The 27152-nt window shown below is 40.7% G+C and overlaps 1 protein-coding gene across 4 annotated transcripts in view; it reads left to right on the top strand.

Moving 5' to 3' along the window:
- SLC16A9 (solute carrier family 16 member 9) overlaps window positions 1–27152 on the top strand; it is an 80836-nt gene that overhangs the window by 39116 nt on the left and 14568 nt on the right. For 2 of the 4 annotated variants that reach the window (XM_069571706.1, XM_069571707.1), the window contains exon 3: window positions 12205–12348. The exons of the other annotated variants lie outside the window; for them this stretch is intronic. In XM_069571706.1, coding sequence (XP_069427807.1) covers window positions 12205–12348 — 144 coding nt within the window. The remainder of the gene's footprint in view (window positions 1–12204; window positions 12349–27152) is intronic. 4 annotated transcript variants of the gene reach the window in all.

Below are 27152 nucleotides of genomic sequence, written 5' to 3'. Positions count from 1 at the left end.
GGAAACAGTGGAAACAGTGTCAGACTTTATTTTTCTGGGCTCCAAAATCACTGCAGATGGTGATTGCAGCCATGAAATTAAAAGACGCTTACTCCTTGAAAGGAAAGTTATGACTAACCTAGACAGCATATTAAAAAGCAGAGACATTACTTTGTCAAGAAAGGTCCGTCTAGTCAAGGCTATGGTTTTTCCAGTAGTCATTTATGGATGTGACAGTTGGACTATAAAGAAAGCTGAGTGCTGGAGATGATGCTTTTTGAACTGTGGTGTTGGAGAAGACTCTTAAGAGTCCCTTGGATTTCAAGGAGATTGAACCAGTCAATCCTAAAGGAGACCAGTCCTGGGTGTTCATTAGAAGAACTGATGTTGAAGCTGACAATACTTTGGCCACTTGATGCAAAGAGCTGACTCATTTGAAGAGGCCCTGATGCTGGGAAAGATTGAGGGCAGGAGGAGAAGGGGATGACAGAGGGTGAGATGGTTGGATGGCATCACCGACTCAATGGACCTGGATTTGGGTGGACTCTGGGAGTTGGTGATGGACAGGGAGGCCCTGGCGTGCTGCAGTTCATGGGGTCGCAAAGAGTCGGACATGACTGATCGACTGGACTGAACTGAACTGAAGTATAGCAGGAGTACTTTGCCAAGCAACATACAAATTCTCCTTTTAAAAAAATATTTGTTTAACTGTATGTATCTGGCTGCACTGAGTCTTAGCTGTGGCATGTGGGATCTTTAGCTGTAGCATGTGAACTCTTAGCTGTGGCATGTGGGATCTAGTTCTGTCACCAAGGATCGAACCTTGGCCCCCCTGAATTGGGAGCATGGAGTCTTAGCCACTGAACCACCAGGGAAGTCCCACAAATTCTGTTTTTCATCTGTTTGTCCTTTTAGTTTGAAAAGTGCCCCTTGTGTGTCTGGCAGTCACCTTCGCTTACTTGATCCTTATAACAATACACTGTGTGTGTGTGTGTGTGTGTGTGAGAGAGAGAGAGAGAGAGAGAGAGAGAGAGAGAGAGAGAGAGAGAGAAAGTCGCTCAGTCATGTCTGACTCTTTGTGACCCCATGGACTAATACAGTCCATGGAATTCTCTAGGCCAGAATACTGGAGTGAGTAGCCTTCCCCTTCTCCAGGGGATCTTCCCAACCCAGGGATCGAACCGAGGTACAATACAGTGAAGTAGGCGTTATTGTCCTTAGGGTTTTGTGACCTGCCCAAGATGAAGTACACTGTCTAAGGGTTTTTTCTGACCTGTTAAGTCTGTTTCTTCATCTTTAGATGGGAGATAATGAAAGTACCTACTTCATAGGATTGCTTTGTAGGAAAACAGAGATGGTGCTTGGCATATGGTAAGTACTCAACAAATATTAGTAAGTAGAGAACAGCAGTTCCCCACAAATAAAATTACTCTCCCAGGCAGTTCCAACCATGCTGTAGAATCTGCAAAAGAAAGGGGCCATTCAGAATGAAAGATGAAGACACTTCTAGGGCGATGGGCAGGCGGGGGAGCTGTCAAGATTGTACCTGCCTGTGTGCTAAGCTGTTTTAGTCGTGTCTGACTCTTTCTGACCCCAAGGACTGTTAGCCTGCCAGGCTCCTCTGTCCATGGGATTCTCCAGGCAAGAATACTGGAGTGGGTTGCCGTTTCGTTCTCCAGGGAATCTTCCTGACCCAAGGATCAAACCTGTGTCTTTTATGTCTCCTGCAATAACAGGCGGGTTCTTTACCACTAGCACCACCTGGGAAGCCCGAAGATTGTACCTAAGTATATGGAATTTAAAGCACACCAGTTTTCTTTAACAAATCTAGAATAGTGAAAAGACATGCAATTCTTATCTTTACACTCTTTATAATCTTAATTCTTTTCCTTTGAAACTTGAGTAACTGAGAAATGCTAAGAAGTAGGCCTTGCATCTGGGTTGTTTTCCAGATGATCTTTGGGATGAATAAAGCTGAATGTTAAGGATTTGGTCTCCCTAGGTTATACATCGTCATTACAGACACTTAGAGAGCCTGGTCTCTATGTTAGGGATGCCCAGACAGAAGACATCTTCTCTGCTATGAGTTGTTTATAATCTCAGGAAAGAGACAGGGAAAAAGGGTCGTGATCCTTTGAGACATCACTGCAAATACCAAGAATAGCAAGAACAAGACAGTCTGTATGGGCTGGGCAAGGCAGATGGGCAGGGAAAGGGCGGTCCAAGGAGAGTCCATGTATGGTGTCCACACTGCACGTGACGTGGTCTGGTAGAGTAAATTTGGCTGGAGAAGGAGAGACTGTGTGAGGTGTGACACAGGTGTGTTAGGTATATCACTGTGTTAGGTAGAGCCAACAGGTGTGACAGTTGGTGTCAACTTGGCTAGGCTACATTCTGTGGTTGTTGAAACCCCCATGGAGGTGTGGCTGTGAAGGTGTTTTATGGATGTGCTCCAAGTCCATAGTCAGTTGACTCTAAGTCAGAGAGATTATCCTGAATAAACTAGATGGATCTGATTCAATTTGTTGAAAGACTTTATGAGCATAAGAGAGCTTTTCAGAAGAAGAAATTCTGCCTGCGGGCTGTGGGAGAGAGTTCCAACTTGCCCTTACTGATGCCTGTCCTGAGGACACCATACTTGCCTCACCAAGCCCCACAACCGCATAAGCCACTTCCTTGCAATAAATCTCCTAACGTACGTCTACTTCTGGTTCAGTTTCTCTGCTCAGAATCTGGAAGATACAGAAGGAATGGAAGGTCACGGAACCAAAGGGCAATCATGGCCTTCTATATACGTATTTTGTTGCTTTGTTGTTGCACTGGATCGTCATTGCTGCACACAGGCTTTCTCTAGTTGCGAAGACTGGGGGCTGCTCTTTAGTTGCCATGCATGGGCTTCTCATTGCAGTGACTTGTCTTGCTGTGGAGCAAAGGCTCTAGGCGTGCAGGCTTCGATAGTTGTGGTTGGTGGGCTCTAGAGCTCAAGGGCTCCAGTAGTTGTGGCACGTGGACTTAGTTGCTGCACCGTGTCTGGAATGTTCCCGGAGCAGGGATCAACCGTGTGTCCGCTGCATTGGCAGGCTAATTCTTATCCACTGTACCACTGGGGAGGAAGCCCCTTTATTAATTTTTATTGGAGTATATTTGTGTTACAATACTGTGTTAATTTCTGCTCTACATATATACAGTGGAATATTATTCAGTCTTTTATTAAATTGAGAGAAAGCACTCTTTGGTAATTCTTCAAATTCAAGGAAAAGGGTGGGGCCATTTTTCCAACAACAGAGATGCTGATGGAACAGAGGGATCTTTTGTTCTGCAGTTTTGTACTCCAGATAGATTGAGTAGTCCCTTCCCTCTCATTTTTTGCCCTTAGTTCCTTTAAAGGTCTTCAAATTCCTAAGGAGTCAGTACATCTATCCCTGGGTTAATATAATGAGTCAGTATAGCCAGCAGATTTGCTGCCTGAGTTGCAAGTGTTGGCAGAGCTGAGTTTGAGTGTAACCATACAATTTTACTCCCAAGTACTGAAGACTCCTTTGTCTAGGGCTGAATTTCTGCCTCCTGTTACACTGGCCCGCTCCCAGGGTGCTAGGCAGGTCTATGGTTGATTGGTGCGAATCGTGTAGGTTTTGCTGACTTGAAAAAAGCAAATGTGCGTAATATGCCAAAACAGCCCACAAGCAAAGGTGATCAGTATACTTGAGAGCAAGGATTTGAGTGGGTGTGGCTCCGTAGTGCCTTTCTCTTCCTCAGGAAGATAAACTGAAAATTTCTGGTGTCAGCAAGAGTGAGGAATGAGGAACCAGCATTGTTGGGGTCCCTGCATTGTAAGTGGAGGGATGGGAGTCCTGAACCCAAGCAGTCTACTCTGTTAGGGAACCTTTACAGCACTGTGAGCACACAGCCTGGTTATAATTTCATTACACACACACACACACACACACACACACACACACACACACACAGAATGTATGTTCTCAGCTGCTTCAGTCATGTTCCACTCTTGGGACCCCATGGACTGTAGCCTGCCAGGCTCCTTTGCCCATGGTATTTTCCTGGCAAGAATACTGGAGTGGATTGCCATGCCCTCCTCCAGGATCTTCCCAACCTAGGAATCGAATCCACACCTCCTACGTTGTAGGCAGATTCTTTATTGCTGAGCCACCAAGGAAGCCCCATATATATATAATATATATATAAAGCATATATATATATTATATATATATGTCACATTTCAACCTGCTATAATTTCATTCTTTTTTTTAAGATTTTTTTTGATGTGGATCATTTTAAAAGACTTTATTTAATTTGTTTCTGTTGTTTGTTGAAGCAAGAATAATATTGCTTCTGTTATGTTCTGGATTTTTAGCCTGGAGGCCTGCGGAGCCTAGCTCTCCAACCAGGGATCAAACCTGCAGCCCCTGCATTGGAAGCACAGAACCTTAACCACTGGGCCACCAGGGAATTCCCTATAATTTATTTCTCATTCTAATATGAATAGAGTGAGATATTTCTACGCCCTGTGGCAGACCAGGCCATCCTACCACTCTGGGGACTCTGAATCTTTTTGGGAGAGAGGAGTTCATGGAAGTTGATTCATTTTTCAAAGGAGATAATTTCTTTCCCAAAGCTTTCTTACAAAATGTATAAGCTGGAAAACTGCATTATGGTTCTGTTGCCTCCACTGAGAATGTTTTTCATTCCCTTTGTCAATATAACCATACTTCACAGCCCACTTCAAGACTCAGTTCGTTGGCCTATGATGATCTCCCTTTTCTGAAATTCCCAAACACATGATCTGAACCTTTCTTTTGGGACTTAATCCCCCATGGCCTTAGGTTTGGACCGTAGTCTGTTTTGCCTTTTGGCCTAGCTTGGAAACTGTGTGTGTTCTTCTGTGTGTCCTTTTCTACCATGATACGAGACAGGTGCCGTGAGACTGCACACCAGGGCTGTGTGGTCCAGAGCAGTAACTAGCCATATGTGGCCGCTGGGTACTTAAAATGTGGTTATTTCAAGATGAGCTATGATGTAAGTGTCACAAATACTTACTGGATTTCAAAGACTTAGTACAAAATAAAGGAGCGTAAAATATCTCTAATGATATTGAAATGTTGAAGTGATAATGTTTTCGATACAGTCAGTTAGGAAAATATATTATTGACATCAATTTTGCCTCTTTTTCTTTTTCTCATGGAGCTACTAGAAACTTTACCATTCCATGTGTGGCTTCTTATTTTTCTGTTTTGCTGCGGTGCTTCTCTAACGGATGCTTGGTAAATAGTGGGGGAATGGTAATGGCCAGATATTTCCTTTTTTGTTTGCTTAATGCAGACTTAAATTTATGTTACTATTCATAGCAAATTTTAAAATTTTAATCAGTGTATTCTTTCTCCTTGCTAATCTCAACCACCAGCAAAAATTTAACACTGTTTCTTCCCACATCACCCTGAAGGGCTAAAGGAAACAATTTCATCCCTTACTAGTAGTTCATTCTGACTTCCTTAAACCAACTCATCCTTCTCATTTTCTAATTCACCCCTGGTTATAACAAAACACTTTTTCCATTGGAGTTTTCATTTTCATTTCCCTCATTGACTGAGAATAATATCAATCAGTCTGATCTTCAGATGGCAATGAACACATGGTTTTACATTTTTGTTTCATTTTGTATTTAAGAGGTTGTAGGGCTTCCCTTCAGAGAAGGCAATGGCACCCCACTCCAGTACTCTTGCCTGGAAAATCCCATGGGTGGAGGAGCCTGGTAGGCTGCAGTCCATGGGGTCGCTAAGAGTCGGACACAACTGAGCGACTTCACTTTCACTTTTTACTTTCATGCATTGGAGAAGGAAATGGCAACCCACTCCAGTGTTCTTGCCTGGAGAATCCCAGGGACAGGGGAGCCTGGTGGGCTGCCGTCTGTGGGGTCGCACAGAGTCAGACACGACTGAAGCGACTTAGCAGCAGCAGCAACAGGGCTTCCCTGTTGGCTTAGATGGTAAAGAATCTGCCCACAATGCAGGAGACCTGGGTTTGATTCCTGGGTTGGGAAGATCCCCTGGAGGAGGGCACGGCAACCCACTCCAGTATTCTTGCTTGGAGAATCCCATGGACAGAGGCACCTGGCAGGCTACAGTCCATGGGGTCACAAAGAGTTGGACATGACACAGTGACTAAGCAGAGCTATCTTAAAACTCATCTGTATCCTCCTTTCATTCTTCATTGCTCACTTTGGTTTATAGGGTTACTCCCTAATATGTAAGTTCTTACCTCTTTTGAAAAATTTATTTATTTTTAATTAGAGGATAATCACTTTACCATATTGTGTTGGTTTCTGCCATACATCAGCATGAATCAACCATAGGTATACATATGTCCTCTTCCTTTTGAACCTTTCCCCAACCTGCCACCCCTCTAGGTAGTCACAGAGCCCTAGTTTTGAGCTCCCTCTATCATACAGCAAATTCTTACCTTTTTTAGAGGGAAAGTGTCAGCATTGTGCCAAAGATGTTGCCAGACCACTATGCAGAAGAGTGGAATATCTTTTAGGACGCTGCCTACCTCTTACCAAGGAGGGCATGGCAACCCACTCCAGTATTCTTGCTTGGAGAATCTCATGGACAGAGGAGCCTAGAGGGCTATAGTCCATGGGGTTGTGAAGAGTCGGACACAACTGAACAACCGGGCATGCATACATGCTACCTGTTACCGCTCCCCCGTCACCTGCTATCCTGAAACCATTCTTCTGTGCTGACTGCCAGCCCTGCTACTGAGCATTTTCAGTTCATCTAAGCAATCAAGATTAATTACCCAAACAGAAGGTAGTAATAGTAATAATGGCTCCTAAACCCCAATACGTATAAAATTATGAGTTCAAGAAAACTTTTCATGGGGTCTTCCATAGTGGTCCAGTGGTAAGACTCTGAGCTTCCAATGCAAGAGGCATGGGTTTGATCCTTGGTAGGGAAACTAAGATCCCATATGCTGCACAGTATGGCCAAAAAAGAAAAACAATACCAAAAAAAGAAAAAAGAAAACTTTTCACAAAAGACAAAATGAATATGAAGACAGTGATACATTGTATGTGTGTCTGTTTCCCACTATCGTACTGGCTTCCAGTTTACTCTGAAATTATATCCTCCTCACTATTTCCTTACTAAAATATTCCTTCTTCTGCCTTAATGATGAGGCAATGAAAATAGATGGTTATTACATTTAAAAAATGTTTTTATTTGTCGAAGTAAAAAAATCAGCAACCCGATGATGATGCCCCTCCCTCTCTTTTTTTCTAAAATTTTACAGATTCCAAGCAGTGGAATCACTGGTTCACATTACAAGTTAACCGACTTTTGTTCCAAAGGTTCCTTCTGCAGAGTAAAACACCTGAAGCTTCATCAATCTCCCCTGAGAGTAGTCGTTTGATTTATTTAGTCTCTTGAATAGAAACTAGTCCAATGCTGAGGAGTAATCTATGGTTTACCATCTTGGAGAACTTGCCTGTTACTGTAAAGAGCTAAACACATAAATGAGTCAGGTTTTGTGGATGTGACTTACTGGTCACTTCCAGTTGTACTTTGCCCTAATTGTTATTGATGAAACCTGGGACTGTTGTGGTTTAAAGCTGTGTAAATCAAGTCTAGAAATACCCTGGTTCTGAGGATAAGAATAAAATAATTTGTTCTAAACCTTTAAGCACCAAAATGAGCATAAATGTCATGTTTTCGTCTTCCATAAATTCATTAAGCTACTTAAACTGTGAGATAATACCAAAGTATGTAGGTGTTTTTTAAACATATTTCTAGAAAAACATTAAGGTGCCAATGGAAACACTTCTCAGTTGGGAAGAATGTTGGGCTGACTTTGGCCTTAGCTCTGTCATTGATTAGCTATGGATTCTTGGTCAAATCACATGATCCTTCTAGGTTCCAGTTTCATCATTTTACCTTTAGACCCTTTCCAAGGCCTCTTTCAGCTCTAAAATTCTTTGTCTTTAACCTCTGACATCAAGATTTTTTTTCATTTCAGTTAGCAGCAGTAGATGGTGTGAAAGTAGAGAATTTTTTTCTTCTAGTTTCATTCAGCAATAATTGACATAAAGTGCTGTATAAGTTTAAGGTGCATAGCATGATTTAACTTATATTTATCATGAAATGATTACCACAGTAAGTTTAGTGAACATCCATCATTTCGTATATGCACAGCATTAAAGAGATAGAAAACTTTTTTTTTTCCCTATCATTATGTTTTAGTTTAGTGAACATCTAACATTTTATATATGGACAGCTTTTAAGAAGTAAAAAAAAAAAAAAAATTTCCTTGCAATGAGAACTGTGAGGATTTACTCTCTTAACAACTTTCATATATAAACACAACAGTGTTAATTATATTTATTATGTTGTGCGTTTCAACCCTAGTGCTTATTTATCTTATAACTGAAAGTTTGGACCTTTTGACCACTGACCTCCAGTTCTTCCTCCCTCTACCCTCTACCTCTGGTAACCACATACTTGATTTCTCTTCCTATGAGCTTTTTTGTTGGCTTGTTTTTGAAGTATAACTGACTTACAGCACCATGTCAGTTCTAACACATAGCATAGTGATTTGCTATTTCGATGTGTTTTTAAGTGAGCTTCCCTGGTGGCTTAGATGGTAAAGAATCAACCTGCAATGCAGGAGACCTGGGTTTGATCCCTGGGTTGGGGCGATCCCCTGGAGGAGGGCATGGCAACCTCCAGTATTCTTGCCTGGAGAATCCCCATGGACAGAGGAGCCTGGTGGGCTACAATGCATGAGGTCGCAAAGAGTCGGACACAACTGAGCGACTAAGCACAGCATAGCACATGTTTTTAAATGATCACCATAACAAGTGTAAGTACACTATGTTACCATACTAAGACACTCTACAATTATTGACTGTATTCCCCACGCTCTACATTTCATACCTGTGACTCGTTTATTTTGTAACTGGAAGTTTGCACCTCTTAATTTCCCTGATCTATTTTTCTCCCCCCCCTACGCCACTCCCCTCTGGCAACCACCAGTTTGTTCTCTGTATCCATGACTGTTTCTGTTTAGATTTGTTTGTTCATTTTACTTTTTTAGGTTACACGTATGAGTGAAATCATACAGTATTTGTCTTTGTATGACTTATTTCACTCAGTGTAATACTCTCTAGGTCCATCCATACTGTCACAAATAGCAAGATTTCATTCTTTTTGATGGCTGAGTAACATTCCATTGTGTGTGTGTATATATATATATATATGCACACACACACCACGTCCATTTATCTATTAATGAGCACTTCAGTTGGTTTCATATCTTGGCTATTGTAAATAATGCTGCACTTAACATGGGGATGCATATATCTTTTCGAATTAGTGTTTTTGTTTTCTTTGAATAAAGACCCTGGAATGGAATTGCTGGATGTTATGGTAGTTCCATTTTTAAGTTTGTGAGGAATCTCCATATTGTTTTCCATTGTGGCTACACCAATTTACATTCTCACCAACAGCGTATGAGGGTTCCCTTTTCTACACATTGTAACCAGCACTTATTTGTTATCGTTTTGATAAAGTCAGTCAGGTGTGAAGTGAGAATTTCTTTAAAAACAGTTTCAATTTGCTTTTCATTTGTTAAAGAATCTCTGCTTGCTTCTTCCTTAAGCTTAAGTTTTTTTCAAAGAATCATTTATTAGACAGCATGATAAAAGAATTTATCACAAAATTGATAATAATGTCACATATTTTATAAAGTAGTGATTTTGACTGTACATGCTATGAAATTTATTACCCTTCATCCCACTCCCAGCTTCTGAAACTGTGGGTTTCCTTGTAGAATGCGCATGCATTAAGGAGAATAAATTTAAAGACCTACTCTGAGGGTGAAACTTGAAACTTCAAGTATGCCATTTACAATCTCTGTTTCAATTCCATGTGACTGTTGAATTTGTAAACACTGACTCTCAATGTCAGTACATTTTGGTAAACAGCAGAAAAGGGTCACGACTTTATCCATTTATGAAATTTGACTCTTAAAATCATTTCTATTTTTGAAGTATCTAAGTGTTTCTTTTTGGGTATTCACATAGCTCAATAGCTCAACTGTCAGATAAAAAGTATGGTCTTTCAAATGGCTTCTCCTCCTAAAACACTGGGGTATAATATTTTCCTCTGTCATGTAAATATATCAGTTTTCTTCTCTGTACTGGTTCACAGAAGAGGGCCTGAAATGACCAGGGAGGAATGTGGGATGTCTGTAGGCTTTAAAAGCTGGTAGTATCTCAGTGGAGAAGGCAATGGCAACCCACTCCAGTACTCTTGCCTGGAAACTCCCATGGACGGAGGAGCCTGGTGGGCTGCAGTCAATGGGGTCCCTGAGGGTCGTACATGACTGAGCGACTTCTCTTTCACTTTTCATTTTCATGCATTGGAGAAGGAAATGGCAACCCACTCCAGTGTTCTTACCTGGAGAATCCCAGGGATGGGGGAGCCTGATGGGCTGCCATCTCTGGGGTTGCATAGAGTTGGACACGACTGGAGCGACTTAGCAGCAGCAGCAGTATTTCAGTGATCATAACCTAGTCTTAAATATGTGCTTAGCACATTGTTGACTGGGGGATTTTTGCAGAAACTAATCCCTGTGGCCATAATACACTATATGTATGTCTCCAGTTAATAACGTGTTGAATAAGAATGGGCCTGGTATTGGTAAGCGTGGACCTGGGATTGTCAGATCCTGGTTCCACCACGTACAAGACTGTGGATGGATGACACCGTCTCTCCGTTTGCATTTTCTTAAAAACTTTTAAGATATGTACAGAAAAGTGTACGTGTCATGAGAGGATAGCTCTCTGATTTTCTTTCTTTCTTTCTTTTTTTTTTTTTTTTACAAACCAGACACACTCATGTAATGAGCACATTCACATCCAGAAACAGGACATTAGAGCACCTAGAAGTTGGGCTGCATTCTCTTCTGGATACAGCTCCCTAACCCCTACCAAAGATAACTGCTGTCCCGACTTCTGACTAGATTAGTTTTGCCTCTTTTTGTACTGAGAAGGACTGGGACTTCCCTGGCAGGTCCAGTGGTTAAGACTTTGCCTTCTAATGTAGTGAGTTGTGGATTCGATCCCTGGTTGGGGAGCTAAGATGCCACGTGTCTTGTGGCCAAAAAAAAAACAAAAAAGGTAAAGCAGAACAATATTGTAACAAATTCAATAAAGACTTTAAAAATGATCCACATCAAAAAAAATCTTAAAAAGTGCTGAAAATAATTGACATTACCCAACGTGTACTGTTTTCACGTTGGGTCTTCCACTCCGCCTTCATTTGTGAGATTACTCCTGCATTGCTGTTGCTGTATGTAGCTGTAGATCACTCATTCTCGTGGCTTTATCATAGTCCGTTGTTTGAACCTGCTCATACCTTCTGACAAACTCATGCCTGGGTGAGTAGGGTCGAAGCATTGCCACTGCACCCGCCCCCCACCCCAAACCCCTGCCAGAATATTCTCTAGGAGGGGAGTAACCTCACTCCTCACTTCGTCTCTCTATAGGGTTGCTATTGACTGCACTGAGTCAATCATCAAGTTTATTTTTGTCATCAATTATATGACTGGTCTTGTGCTGGATAGGCGCTTAAAATCCTCAGAAGAGTGTGACGCGGTTAAGATGGTGGGCTCAAGGGACTTTCCTGGTGGTCCAGTGGTTAAGACTCTGTGCTCCCAGTGAGGGGGCACAGGTTGGATCCCTGGTCAGGGAACCAAGATCTCACATGCCATATGGCATGCTACCAAAAAAAAAAAACACAAAAACACCAAAACACCAAAACTGGTGGACTCAAAGGGTCAGACAGTCTGGGTTTTAATTTCTTTATTGCTACTCTGTGGCTGCTGCTGTTACCCTCATTGAGAATTTAATAAAGTCTGACTCCAGAACCCCAATTTCTTAACTATGTGACCTTACTCTTCCGCAAGTTTAATTTCCTTATCAAAAAAAAAAAAAGAGGATAACAAAAACACCTAGCTCCCAGGAATGCGGTGAAGTGAGATTGTTTATGTGAAATAGCAGGGTGTCCAACCCATAGTGAATATGCAGTGGCTTATTGTTATTTTGTTGTTTTATGATGGAAAGAATCATTTTAAACTTCCCATGGGATGGATAATAGGATTGTGGAGAGGAGGTTGCTGTTAAATAAGTGAAGGTTTCATTTATGATTTTAGGTCCTGTCTGCAGCGTGTGTGTCTCATCTTTTGGAGCGAGAGCCGTGACAATCTTCAGTGGCTTCCTGGTGGCAGGAGGCCTGATGTTGAGCAGTTTGGCCCCCAATATCTACTTTCTGTTTTTTTCCTATGGCATTGTTGTAGGTAAGAAATCTGGTCACTATGACACTTTCCTAAGCTTTGAGAGTTAAATGTCGTTTTAATGAATGACATTAATGTAAGGAGTGAAAATGCTCAGGAATAATTCACTTTCAACCACCACTTCGCCAAAAATTGTTGCTTTAATGAAATGCCCACCCAGTGAATTACAGTATTCAAGGGATAAGTGTTTTAACAACGCACATTATGTTTTCTTGCAAGGCATGGGAAGGGTTTTTTATTTTTTTAATTTTAGCACTTGTCTCTCTAGCACAACAAAGGAAAAGAGAGAGGGAAGAGTGAAACTTAGATGTCACTGACACCTGCCACTTCTCACTGATGTAGGAAGTGGTCCCTTTCATATCGGTTGGTTGAACAGGGCTGTGTTGAACCATTTGTGTTCTAAACATCCTGCTGTTCCGCAGTAGCTGTCACCAGGGCCTCAATCACAAGGTCATAGCAGAAGTAAAAAGTAGATTTTAAAGTACATCGTAATAATGATTGTTTTTGTGAAATATAAGGCATGAGCAGACAAAACCGACTGGTTAATGATGATCTTGGTTATAGGAGAGGAAAGGGTACAGGACTCGGGGCCTGAGAACATTGACAGTTTTGGGGGAAATACTTTTGCGATGTATTGTACTTGTTGTCTTCTGTGTTAAACATCACCAGACTCATGATTCCTAGGAGCTGTTGGCAGGGAAGTTTTTAAAAACACCAGCTTTCAAAGTTTCTTCTGAATGTCTGAAAGACTTAATTATTTTTCCTTCTAAATATTAAAAATGTATTTTGTAAATCAGATAGTCACTTTCAAATATACCATCTCTGTAAATCCAAATGTTCAGCTATTAGATTTTTTAAAAAACAATACACCAGTGTTATACAAATTGGAGGGGAATCAGTTGAAATAAAGTGTAGGCAGAAGTTGTTCTAGTTTTTCATATTAGTTTGAACAAATAGAAATGTGTATTAGTCACATAGCAATATTTTATTATTCATTTATTTCGTATTTTTGGCCACGCCAACAGCCTGCAGGTTCTTAATTGCCTGACCAGGGATGGAACCTGGGTTCTTACCAGTGAAAGCACAGTCCCAACCACTGGACCACCAGGGAATTCCTTAAATATTATATTTAGATTGTAAAAATGTTATGCCCACTCTTATTATCTGCTGCTGCTGCTAAGTCACTTCAGTCATGTCCGACTCTGTGCGATCCCATAGACTGCAGCCCACCAGGCTCCCCCGCCCCTGGGATTCTCCAGGCAAGAACACTGGAGTGGGTTGTCATTTCCTTCTCCAATGCATGAAAGTGAAAAGTGAAAGTGAAGTCGCTCAGTCGTGTCCAACTCTTAGTGACCCCATGGACTGCAGCCCACCAGGCTCCTCCATCCATGGGATTTTCCAGGCAAGAGTACTGGAGTGGGGTGCCATTGCCTTCTCCACTCTTGTTATTTAGTAAAATGTAATTGAATATTTGTTTAAGTAATGAAATGGTTATAATTTGAGTTATAATCAGAGGAACATAAATTATACTTCTATAGGAAGATGACATTTTCCAAATGAAATTCCAATAAAAGGCTAAATAACCTCAAACATTTGATGTAAAGAATGGGCTATTCCTGATGAACATGTTTTTGCTTTGCTGTCAGAAAAGTTACAACACATTTGATAAATGTATGTCAAGAGCCTATTTTCTAGACAGGAGTTCTGTAGTACCATCTATATGACATTGGTTCAGAAGTGGTGCCAAAATTCTTAGAACACAGCGTATTTGGGTGGAGGAAGACGTGCCTTTCAGTGCTGACACAGCTAATTAATAGGAGGAGAGGCTTCAAGGGAATCGACTGGAACAGGGGGAAGATCTCATTACTACATGTGGCAGCAAAGGAAAGAGCACAGCTGGGCCGGACATGACCCAGACAGGGACTATAGTTAAGAATTTTGGTGTTTAAAGACTTCAGAGACAAATTCCAGAAAAATGGCTGGTTTGAGTCCAACCTGAAAGAACCTAATTTTGTTGAAAACCAGTATTCTTCTTTTTCACATAGGAATATTTCCCTAATAATAAATGATGGAAATAATAACCTCTAATATTTGAGTTCATACTGTGTGTTCAGCTCTATGCTTTATATGCTTCCCTGGTGCCTCAGTGGTAAAGAATCTGCCTGCCAAGCAGGAGATAGGGTTAGATCCCTGGGAAAAGGAAGATGCCCTGGAAAAGGAAATGGCCTGGGAAATCCCATGAACAGAGGAACCTGGTAGGCTCCATGGGGTCACAGAGAGTCAGACATGACTTATTGACAAACAACAACACCAACAACTGTACGCTAAGCTCTGTGCTTTATATGATCTCATTCAGTCTTCATATGAACACATTTTACAGAGAGGGAAAGTGAAGCTCAATGAAGTGAGATTACTAACTAAAGCTGCAAAGCTGGGAGACTTGGTGTCAAATCCATTCAGTCTGACATCAGGTCCTGACCTCTTTTACGTGTTTGTAATTGTTTTTAATGCTTTTAGAACTCTTAAAATTTATCTTGAATTCAACTCCATACTCAGATTCCACTCAGATCATAATCTAAATAAGCAGGTTACTTGTTAGTTCTTTGGGAACAGGTTATATATGTGATATTTTATATTACCTATTCACTATAGTGTTTTTTACAGTTTAAACCTGTAAATGCAAATATGATCATCTCTGGTGTAAAATTTGAAAGTATTCATTGAATAGTCATCTTGAATTCTTTTCTAAAATCATGAAAATAAAAATATTGCTATTTATGCATGGACATTTGATTACTTGTAGGACAAACCCCTTTTAACATAGAAAATTAAATCATTATGTTATTGGTATGACTTGGGCATTTTCTGCAAAATTTTGGACTAAGCATTTAAAATTTCGTGGGGTTTTACTGTCTCACGTGATTTCAGAGTTAAGGTATAGCCTTTGTGAGTACATATCCAAAGTTGTCACTGACTTAAAAAAGTGATCTAAAGTGGGTGATACCATAGTATTTGTATTACCATAGATAAAAATGGATTTTTAAAAAGAAAAAGTATGACTGTAGGTTGTCCAAGATTTTATGTGCATTTGATTGTTGGAAGCATATCTAAGGGTATATAGAAAGACAGAGACAAAATTAACTAACTCCTATAATTAAATTTCACATTTTCTGTGGCAATGGAAAGGGCTTTATCAACTAGTACTACTGATTTTGATTTGGCTAATGGTGTTGTAGCCTTTCAGTAGCTAATCCTGTTCCCTCTCGTCTGTGAATCCATGATCTTCTATTCATTAGATAGGATTTGATACTTTTCTTGATTTACTCTGGGATTCCCTGGTGGCTCAGACAGTAAAGAGTCTGCCTGTAATGCAGGAGACCTGGGTTTGATCCCTGAGTCAGGAAGATCCCCTGGAGAAGGAAATGGCAACCCAGTCCAGTATTCTTGCCTGGAATATCCCATGGACGGAGGAGCCTGGCCAACTACAGTCCACGGGTCGCAAAGAGTCAGACGCGACTGAGTGACTTCACTTTCACTTTTGACTTAATCTACTGGCTGCTGCTGGTGGTGGACTTGCAGATCCTCCACGTGGCTCTCTCCACTATGGTGACTTTTACTCCCCTGGGCAAGGAGCAATGTGGAAAGAAGGTTATGCCAAATATCGTGCACATGGGCTTCTCACGTGGCACCAGTGGTAAAGGGCCGCCTGCCAATGCAGGAAACACGAGAGACTCAGTTTCGGGATCCCTGGGTCAGGAAGTTCCCCCGGAGTAGGAAATGGCAACCTAGCCCAGTATTCTTGCCTGGAGAATTCCAGTGACAGAGGAGCTTGGCGGGCTGCAGTTTATAGGCTTGCAGAGTCGAACATGACTGAGCACCCTCAAGTGCCCACACTGCTGTTGAACCTGTAAGCGCCTTGGTGCTCCAATTAAATATTAGGAACTGGGTAAGTAACTGTATGATGTGCCCATGGACTCAGTGGACATGCTGTGAGCAAGACCAGGGCCATGATCCCATAATTCCCTGGCTCCCATGAGATCCCACTCTAAGGGGAGGCTGTGTAAGTGCCTCAGGCCCCTAGCTAACAGTGCCAGTTCGTTTCTTGTGTCCTACCCTGCTCAACAGAGAAGGCACTGGCAGCCCACTCCAGTATTCCTGCCTGGAAAATCCCATGGACGGAGGAGCCAGGAAGGCTGCAGCCCATAGGGTCACTGAGGGTCGGACACGACTGAGCGACTTCACTTTCACTTTTCACTTTGATGCATTAGAGAAGGCAATGGCAACCCACTCCAGTGTTCTTGCCTGGAGAATCCCAGGGACGGGGGAGCCTGGTGGGCTGCCATCTCTGGGGTCACGCAGAGTCGGACACGACTGAAGTGACTTAGCAGCAGCAGCAGCAGCACCCTGCTCAAAGGCATCCCACTTTCTCTAGTGTATGATATCTAAATACGTGATTGTAGTTTTCTTCAGGGAATGATCGAAGATGTTATTATCTATATATTTGTCACAGTGTTTTTTGCAGTGTCTTTCCCTTTGGAATCCTGGCCTCTCCTTGACGTAATGGAACCTGGGGCAGAAAACAGGTCTCTGGGGACTTCTCTGGCACTCCAGGGGTTAAGACTCTGCGCTTCCATTGCAGAAGGACAGAGTTCAGTCCCTGTTCGGGGAACTAAGATCCTACATGCAGCATGGCCAAAACATAAAAATAGTCACAAGTCTGATTAAAAAAAGAGCAAAGCAAGCTATGTCTAAAGATTGTATATGACTCTGATTTGGCAACAGATTCTGAATCTCTGTGGCTAGGAGAAAATTATAAGCTCAGGAGATACAGGTTCTATGAGTTTGTGCAAAGCTCTTGATCTCTAATAGTGACTGTCTCCTCATCTGTGAGGGCAAACTAAGAAACGTGCATCACACAGGTCTTGTAAGGACTAGGTGAAATCAGGCAAAATAAAAATAAGATATATAAGAGTGATGAGTTGGATTTCAACGGCAAAAAATCAGTTGAATTTTTCATTTCGATAATTATTTTGTAATTTCCAATCATTTTAAATAATTAAAATTTTTTCAAGTTGTAATTTCAGTCATTAAAAAGTCACTCACTGTAGTAATAATTGGACCTCTTTGCTGGCAGATTATTAACAGTTCTAATCATGGTTGACTTCTTTGTGGTTTTATTTTGTCAGTAAGCTCAGAGTATAGGGCTCATAGAATATTCATGGGATAAAGAAATGGGAATTTAATGAACAATGACACTTTCATCTGTTCCCATTGAAATCAGAGTATCCAGTTGAAAAGGAAGTGACAGGAAATTATAACATAGTCTAAACTTATAAGTTGAGACTGGGTATTATGAATTCCTTTAAAAAAAACAAGAAAGATTCAGTCTAACAATAACATGTATTGAGCACCCAATCTGTGCAGTATTCTAAGCATTCTCCTTCACCTGGAATGAACTAGACGGTCTCTTGAGAAAGGCAGTATGGCATACACAGGAGCAAGGACTAACAAGTAGGCTCTGGAGTTGGACCATGTGGGTTAATCTTATCTTACTCACTTGCTAGCCACATGGACTACACACAAGCTACGTATTGTTTTCTCATTTTTTGAATGGAACATATCAATGGTATCTACCTTAGAAGGTTTTGTGGATGGATGAGTATTTTGCCAAAAGTTTTCACTTTCGTCTCAGGTTCAAGGGATTTGTTGACAAATAAGCCACTCGTATATAAGTAATACAAATATTTATTAGAATTATCTAGTTTACTTTCAATATACTGACATTAAAAGAGAAATAGAGCAGAGGATACATCACCAAATTAAGTTTTGACCAACATTGAGAGTTAATCAGCGCTGAGGAGTCCCGTGTCACCGCACATCTGGAGTCCCATTGGGAAGGGGTCCCAGGCAGCGCATCCGCTCCATGGGTGAGACTTCAAAGATTGCAGTTTGGGGTTCCTGTTTATAATCCCAGGACGGTAGCAAACTGATATCATCCTCAGTCTCTCACCAAATTGCAGCTCTGGTTTCCAGTTAATGCTGTTTCTTTTGTTGTGTAAAACTTGGAATGTAGGTAAGCCTGGGGCTTGGTGGCCAGGCCCCCTCCAGGGGCTCAACAAGCACAAGATTTCTCCCCCATCTTATCTATGGTCTGCGAGTCTTGCAGTCACAGTAGGCAGTCACTCATAGTCACTCCCAGGTAGGACAGTATCCAGGCAGCTTAGAAGCAAGGCCAGAGGCCTGCTCTGCTTTGTCTCTGAAACCTAAACAAGACTATTTTTTAAATTTCCCTAATAATGAGTTTTCCAAATTTGCTGGCATATTGAGTGCAGCACTTTCACAGCATCATCTTTCCGGATTTGAAATAGCTCAACTGGAATTCCATCACCTCCACTAGCTTTGTTCGTAGTGATGCTTTCTAAAGCCCACTTGACTTCACCTTCCAGGATGTCTGGCTCTAGGTGAGTGATCACACCATCATGATTATCTGAGCCGTGAAGATGTTTTTTGTACAGTTCTTCTGTGTATTCTTGCCACCTCTTCTTAATATCTTCTGCTTCTGTTAGGTCCATACCATTTCTGTCCTTTATCGAGCCCATCTTTGCATGAAATGTTCCCTTGATATCTCTAATTTTCTTGAAGAGATCTCCAGTCTTCCCCATTCTGTTGTTTTCCTCTATATCCTTGCACTGATTGCTGAGAAAGGCTTTCTTATCTCTCCTTGCTATTCTTTGGAACTCTGCATTCAAATGGGAATATCTTTCCTTTTCTCCTTTGCTTTTTGCTTCTCTTCTTTTCACAGCTATTTGTAAGGCCTCCTCAGACAGCCATTTTGCTGCTTTGCATTTCTTTTCCATGGGGATGGTCTTGATTCCTGTCTCCTGTACAATGTCGTGAACCTCCATCCATAGTTCATCAGGTACTCTATCAGATCTAGTCCCTTAAATCTATTTCTCACTTCCATTGTATAATCATAAGGGATTTGATTTAGGTCATACCTGAATGGTCTAGTGGTTTTCCCTGTTTTCTTCAGTTTAAGTCTGAATTTGGCAATAAGGAGTTCATGATCTGAGCCACAGTCAGCCACAGTCAGAAGGTCTTGTTTTTGTTGACTGTATAGAGCTTCTCCATCTTCGGCTGCAAAGAATATAATCAGTCTGATTTCGGTGTTGACCATCTGGTGATGTCCATGTGTAGAGTCTTCTCTTGTGTTGTTGGAAGAGGGTGTTTGCTATGACCAGTGCATTCTCTTGGCAAAACTCTCTTAGCCTTTGCCCTGCTTCATTCATTTGAGAATGCTCAAACTACCGCACAATTGCACTCATCTCACACACTAGTAAAGTAATGCTCAAAATTCTCCAAGCCAGGCTTCAGCAATACGTGAACCATGAACTTCCAGATGTTCATGGTTTTAGAAAAGGCAGAGGAACCAGAGATTAAATTGCCAACATCCGCTGGATCATGGAAAAAGCAAGAGAGTTCCAGAAAAACATCTATTTCTGCTTTATTGACTATGCCCCTTTGACTGTGTGGATCACAATAAACTGTGGAAACTTCTGAAAGAGATGAGAATACCCGACCACCTGACCTGCTTCTTGAGAAACCTGTATGCAGGTCAGGAAGCAACAGTTAAAACTGGACATGGAACAACAGACTGGTTCCAAATAGGAAAAGGAGTATGTCAAGGCTGTATATTGTCACCCTGCTTATTTAACTTCTATGCAGAGTATGTCATGAGAAACGCTGGGCTGGAAGAAGCACAAGCTGGAACCAAGATTGCCGGGAAAAATATCAATAACCTCAGATTTGCAGATGACACCACCCTTACAGCAGAAAGTGAAGAGGAACTCAAAAGCCTCTTGATGAAAGTGAAGGAGGAGAGTGAAAAAGTTGGCTTAAAGCTCAACATTCAGAAAATGAAGATCATAGCATCTGGTCCCATCACTTCATGGGAAATAGATGGGGAAACAGTGGAAACAGTGTCAGACTTTATTTTGGGGGGCTCTAAAATCACAGCTGATGGTGATTGCAGCCATGAAATTAACAGACGCTTACTCCTTGGAAGGAAAGTTATGACCAACCTAGATAGCATATTCAAAAGCAGAGACATTACTTTGCCAACAAAGGTCCATCTAGTCAAGGCTATGGTTTTTCCACTGTCATGTATGGATGTGAGAGTTGGACTATGAAGAAAGCTGAATGCCAAAGAATTGATGCTTTTGAACTGTGGTGTTGGAGAAGACTCTTGAGAGTCCCTTGGACTGCAAGGAGATCCAGCCAGTTCATCCTAAAGGAGACCAGTCCTGGGTGTTCATGGAAGGACTGATGCTGAGGCTGAAACTCCAATATTTTGGCCACCTCATGCAAAGAGTTGACTCATTGGAAAAGACCCTGATGCTGGGAGGCATTGGGGGCAGGAGGAGAAGGGGACGACAGAGGGTGAGATGGCTGGATGGCATTACCAACTCGATGCACATGAGTTTGGGTGAGCTCTGGGAGTTGGTTAAGGACAGGGAAGCTTGGCGTGCTGTGATTCATGGGGTCACAAAGAGTCGGACATGACTGAGTGACTGAACTGAACTGAACTATGAGTTAATGAAATGAGTATTGGTTAGCATAACCATCGTTATCAGTTTTGTGACCTTGGAAAATTATATAACCTCTCTGAGCCGTTCCGTTTGTATTTCTTAAGAAGTGAGACTAATAAGACTTCTCAGAAATATTGTGACTATTCATGAAATAAGGTGTGTAGAGAGGCACAAAGGTGTTTAATGCATACTTGTTCCCTTCTCCTTATATTCCTTTCTAAGGAAAGACCTTTCTAAGACCTCTTAGTTTAAGACCACAGCAGTAGATTTTTGCAACTGAAGAAGCTCTATTGAATCAGAAATATTTGTATAACAGATGAAATAATATGAAGAAATGGAAGTTATGTAGTATGTTTATAATGTAAAACATCAAAAATAATATTGACGTATATTAGTTGGCATAATTCTGTTTTATCGTTTTAAAAAAATACCATTTTGAAAATAGAAGATTATCTTGTTTTTGTTTGTAGCTGGAATAAAATGACAGCTTGCTTGGTTTTCAAGTGGCTCTATGTCACACAAACCCAGGAATTCAGGCTCCTGTTTTCTCAAAAACTTTCCTAAAATCAGTAAAATCAGGGACTTCCCTGGAGGCACTCTGTGCTTCCAGTGCGGGGGATGCAGGTTCCATCCATGGTCAGGGAGCTAAGATCCCACAGGCCATGCAGCCAGAAAACATAAAACAGAAGCAATACTGTAAGAAATTCATTACAGACTTTAAAAATGGTCCATATAAAAAAAAATTAGAAAAAACAAAGTATAGTGGGAGATGGGGGGGAGTGGGAGCAGGGACCACAATATTCCATTAATGAATTGCTCAAGCTTGTTCCCAATTAATTTTCTTTGCTTTTCTGAAAAGCACAACTGAAAAAATCAATTTCTTGCAGTCTCTTTTCTTCATATTATACTGATACTTGGCTACCTGGTTACTGTTTTCTTAATAATATCTTCTCGATTTTGGAAAAATTCAATTTTCTCTTCCTTCATTTTCTTGGTCATATCTTCATAGTCCATTGAGCTTGAGGAGGGCATAGCCCACATTCATAGACAATCTCATTCTCCTCTAGTGATGGCAAATTGTGTAAAGGTCATTTTCTGGATATTCACTTTAGCAGTTAGACTTTTAGAAGCCTTTTTTGGTTTGTTTGTGATGGTTATGCCTAAAGATTTCCTTTTGTCTCTCGTGGATGTTCAGTTATAATAAGGAACTCTGATTTTCTAATTAGTCTGAGGCTATATAGCTATGTAATTCCGTAATACTCAGGTGAAAACTGAAAAAATATATCAGTATAATGTCTATTTCAGGATATTTTATTATAGTCCAAGCACAGATACTAAAATATTTTACATTTTTTGAATGTCTCTTAATCTTTGCAACTAACCGATGAGATTGTTTTAAAGATAAGGAAACTGAAAGTCACACAGCCAGTAAGTGTTAGAGTTGAGATTTGAATCCATACCTGCTTGATCCCAAACCTATGCTTTTGACCAGCTAATGTTATGTTCAGAGTACTCATGTTGAGCATATAAAGTTTGTGCTTTAATCAAGCCAGTGTCAAACCCATATGCCTGTATAAAACCATGACAATCAGAAAGCTAGCCAGTTGCTTAAACTTTTAAACTTTTTCCATGCGGATGTTTTAGGCTAGAAGTATAACCAGTAATTGCATTTGGATGATCTAAACTTATCTTATTTAGCATCTGAAGTTCCATTCTCACAAATTCATTTCTAAAAGTAGATATTTCTGGAATACTATATGCAATTGCCTACCTTAACCTTTGATCAAGAGGATAAATCCTCTGGCTCAGCTATTTTAAGAGGTGCTCAAATGCTTGTTCCAGAACATGGAGAGGGGGCAATCTCCCAAATGAGACAAGAGACTTGTCTCCCAAGAGACAAGTCCTTACACACGGTGACTAGCTGTTCTAGTTTGCCCAGGATGAAGGGTTTTCCAGGATATCAGACTTCTAGTGGCCAAACCGAGAAAGTCCTAGGTGCTACCCCTGACCCCTATTTCACACGTAGAATCTGGATTCTGTAACTTGCCCCTCATCACTTTTGAAGACTGCTGTATTAAAATGAACTAGTACTAAACCATTTCCTTTCTGTAAAGATAATACTGCAGGGAGAAATTTTCATAGAAAATACAGGGGCTCGATAGATGTCCGTTAAGTTAGGTATATACAAAGATATGTGTATAATGAAAGGATAGTTTAAAATAATTCATAAACAATTTTCAAAATGTGTGCACAATTTCCAATATTTTGTTGCTTGTCCTCCTAAAATAAATGAAAATTCCATTCAGTTATATAGTCTTCTGATATACATATCTCTTATCAGTTTAATTGGTCTGGGTGTTTTTTAGTTGTAGATAAGGACTAAGAAAACTGAAGGGGACTTCCCTGGTGGTGCAGTGGCTACAACTCCATGCTCCCAATGCACGGAGATGAGGTTTGATCCCTGGTCAAAAATCTAGATCCCAAGTGCTACAACTAAGACTCAGCACAACTAAATAAATAAATACAATTTAAAAAAAAAATTTAAGAAAAATGAGAAAATGAGGCTGTTTAGTAAGATTTGCTCAGACCATCACCCCATAATGCATACAAGTTGTAAATCCTTTATTCAAACCATATAATTCTAATTCTATATTTATAATGATTCTATCCTGTTACATGAATTATTGTGAAATAAAAGAATCTTTAATATTTTTTAAGCTAAGATGTATTTTCTGGCCTAACTTAAAAAAATCAGCACAATTTAGTTGGAAAGCAGACATAAGATACTTTAAAATATATGTGTATTCAGACACAAGCATGCATGTATGTAGTTTGTGTGTGTTTGTTATATGAATAGTGAAAAGGAGACAAAGAGAGGAAGAGAAAAATGCAAGAAAGAGTGACAGCCGGAGTAAGAATAGACAGAAATGGTTGAAATTAGCCAATGTAACTTAAAATTGGGAATCCAAATGAAGTTGATGGGAAAAAGAAGAAGAACTTTAACACTCTGTGCCAGGCTCAGACCTGGAACCAGGAGGCCCAAATGAATAAGACACAGCCTGCCCTCAGGTAGTGGCTTGGCTCATTGTCTAGTTGGGGGATGAGACTTGTAAATATGTAACTCGTAACATAGCAAAATTAAGTGCAGTAATAAAATGAAAGCAACGTTCAGTGTAGGTATAGTATGTTGGGGGGTGGGGGCATGGAAGAAGGCTTCATGCAGGAATTGGTGCTTGAGCTAAGTCTTCAAGGGCGGGTGGGATGTGATCAGGTGGGCACAAGTTGGAGGAGTGAGGATGGTGGGAGGACATTCCAGGAGCTCAAATGCTCAGGGGCATGAGATATAGTGGATAATAGGGGTCTTTTTCGGGATATTTGTTTAAGAAACACACAGATCCTGAGTGGAATTGCAAATATGTCAAAGCTTTGTTTGCTTTATAAATAAGATCATCTATACCAATTTTTTCAGATTCCATATAGATCCAATAATATACGGTATTTGTATTTCCCTTTCTGACTTTAGCCTGTATGACAGTATCGAGGTCTATCCACATCTCTTCAAATGATAGAAATAAAGAGACAGACATGACGCACAAGCATAGAGATACCAAGGCGGAAAGGAGGTGTGGGGTGAATTGGGAGACTGGGATTGAGAGACATACATTACTATGAATAAAACAGATAACAAATGGGAACCTACTTTATAGCAGGGGAAACTCTACTCATTGCTTTGTGGTGACCTAAAATGGGAAGGAAATCCAAAAAAGAGGGGATATATGTATATGTATAGCTGATTCACTTTGCTGTACAGCAGAAACTAACACAGGCTTCCCTGGTGGCTTAAACAGTAAAAGAATCTGCCTGCAGTGCAGGAGACATTGGTTCAATCCCTGGGTCTGGAAGATCCCCTGGAGAATATTCCAATGCTAAAATATAAAATCTAAAATAAAAATATAAAAAATAAATTAAAAAAAAGCTTGATTTGCAGCAGAGACCTGATGATGAAGGGTCTTAATGCAGAAGAGTGATGTGATGAGAACTGTATGATAATTAGAAGACAGATTGGTGGACAAAGTACTGGAGGCTGAGACAGCAATGAGGAGGCCATTTGTTCAGAACAGAAAAGATCTGGAGGAGATGAACTGAGGCAGTGGCAGTCCACAGAGTGGGAGGTTGATAATTTAGGCAGTGGGTGTGATAACGAACTTGATGTCTGGGGGAGGAGATGAAGGAAAAAAGGCCTCTGAGGTTATGGTCTACCCAGAGATATGTGCAATAAACATAAGGTATGGAAAAGAAATATAAGAACATGTAAATATGTTTCAGTTTAGTCACTCAGTTGTGTCCAACTCTTTGCAACCCCATGGACTGCAGCACACCAGGCTTCCCTGTCCATCACCAACTCCTAGAGCTTGCTCACACTCATGTCCATAGAGTTGGTGATGCCATCCAACCATCTCATCCTCTTTCATCCCCTTCTCCTCCTGCCTTCAATCTTTCCCAGCATCAGAGTCTTCTCCAAGGAGTCAGTTCTTCACATCAGGTGGCCAAAGTATTGGAGCTTCAGCTTCAGCATCAGTCCTTCCAGTGAATATTCAGGACTGATTTCCTTTACGATTGACTGGTTGGATCTCCTTGCAGTCTAAGGGACTCTCAAGAGTCTTCTCCAACACCACAGTTCAAAAGCATCAATTCTTTGGCACTCAGCTTGCTTTATGGTCCAACTCTCACATCCATCTGTGACTACTGGAAAAACCATAGCTTTGACTAGATGGACCTTTGTTGGCAAAGTAATGTCTCTGCTTTGTAATATGCTGTCGAGGATGGTCATAACTTTTCTTCCAAGGAGCAAGCGTCTTTTAATTTCACGGCTGCAGTCACCATCTGCAGTGATTTTGGAGCCCCCCCAAATAAAGTCTCTCATTGTTTCCATTGTTTCCCCATCTATTTGCCATGAAGTGATGGGACCAGATGCCATAATCTTAGTTTTCTGAATGTTGAGTTTTGAGCCTACTTTTCCACGTTGCTCTTTCACTTTGATCAAGAGGCTCTTTAGTTCTTCTTTGCTTTCTGCTGTAAGGGTGGTGTAATCTGCATATCTGAAGTTATTGATATTTCTCCTGGCAGTCTTGATTCCAGCTTGTGCATCATCCAGCCTGCATGATGTACTCTGCATAGAAGTTAAATAAGCAGGGTGACAATATACAGCCTTGACGTACTCCTTTCCCAATTTGGAACGAGTGTGTTGTTTCATGTCTGGTTCTAACTGTGGTTTCTTGACCTGCAGACAGATTTCTCAGGAGGCAGGTAAGATGGTCTGGTATTCCCATCTCTTGAAGAATTTTCCACAGTTTTTAGTGATCCACACAGTCAAAAACTTTGGCATAGTCAATAAAGCAGAGGTAGGTGTTTTTCTAGAACTCTTCTTGCTTTTTTGATGATCCAACAAATGTTGGCATTTTGATCTCTGGTTCCTCTGCCTTTTTAAAATCCAGCTTGAACATCTAGAAGTTCATGGTTCATGGACTGTTGATACCTTGCTTGGAGAATTTTGAGCATTATTTTGCTAGCGTGTGAGATGAGTACAATTGAGCAATAGTTTCACCATTCTTTGGCATTGCCTTTCTTTGGGTTTGGAATGAAAACTGACCTTTTCCAGTCCTGTGGCCACTGCTGAGTTTTCCGAATTTGCTGGCATATTGAATGCAGGATTTTAATAGCATCATCTTTTAGGATCTGAAATAGCTCAACTGGAATTCCATCACCTCCCCTAGCTTTGTTCGTAGTGATGCTTCCTAAGGCCCACTTGACTTCACCTTCCAGGATGTCTGGCTCTAGGTGAGTGATCATACCATCGTGGTTATCTGGGTCATGAAGATCTTTTTTATATAGTTCTTCTGTGTATTCTTGCCACCTATGTTTGTGTTTAGTTTCACCTATATAAGTAAAAGATAGCAAGTATATTTTACTAATGATTATGCTTTGAATTGTTGGTAGTATAGATATTTCATTTAAAAAATTATTATGCTATACTGGAGGTTGATGCTCAAAATATTTTCACTGGTCACAGTCTAATCAGAAATGATTTGAGACCAAGAAAGGCTTTATCTTTATGTATTTATTCTTTTCATTAGAGTATAGTTGATTTATAATGTTGTGTTAGTTTCAGATATATAGCAAAGTGAATCAGTTATACATATACATATATCCACTCTTTTT

Source organism: Ovis canadensis, chromosome 25 (genome assembly GCF_042477335.2).
Source record: "Ovis canadensis isolate MfBH-ARS-UI-01 breed Bighorn chromosome 25, ARS-UI_OviCan_v2, whole genome shotgun sequence".
NCBI lineage: Eukaryota > Metazoa > Chordata > Mammalia > Artiodactyla > Bovidae > Ovis > Ovis canadensis.
The sequence above is the reverse complement of the archived record's forward strand: the minus strand, read 5'-3'. Positions and strand labels throughout refer to the sequence as shown.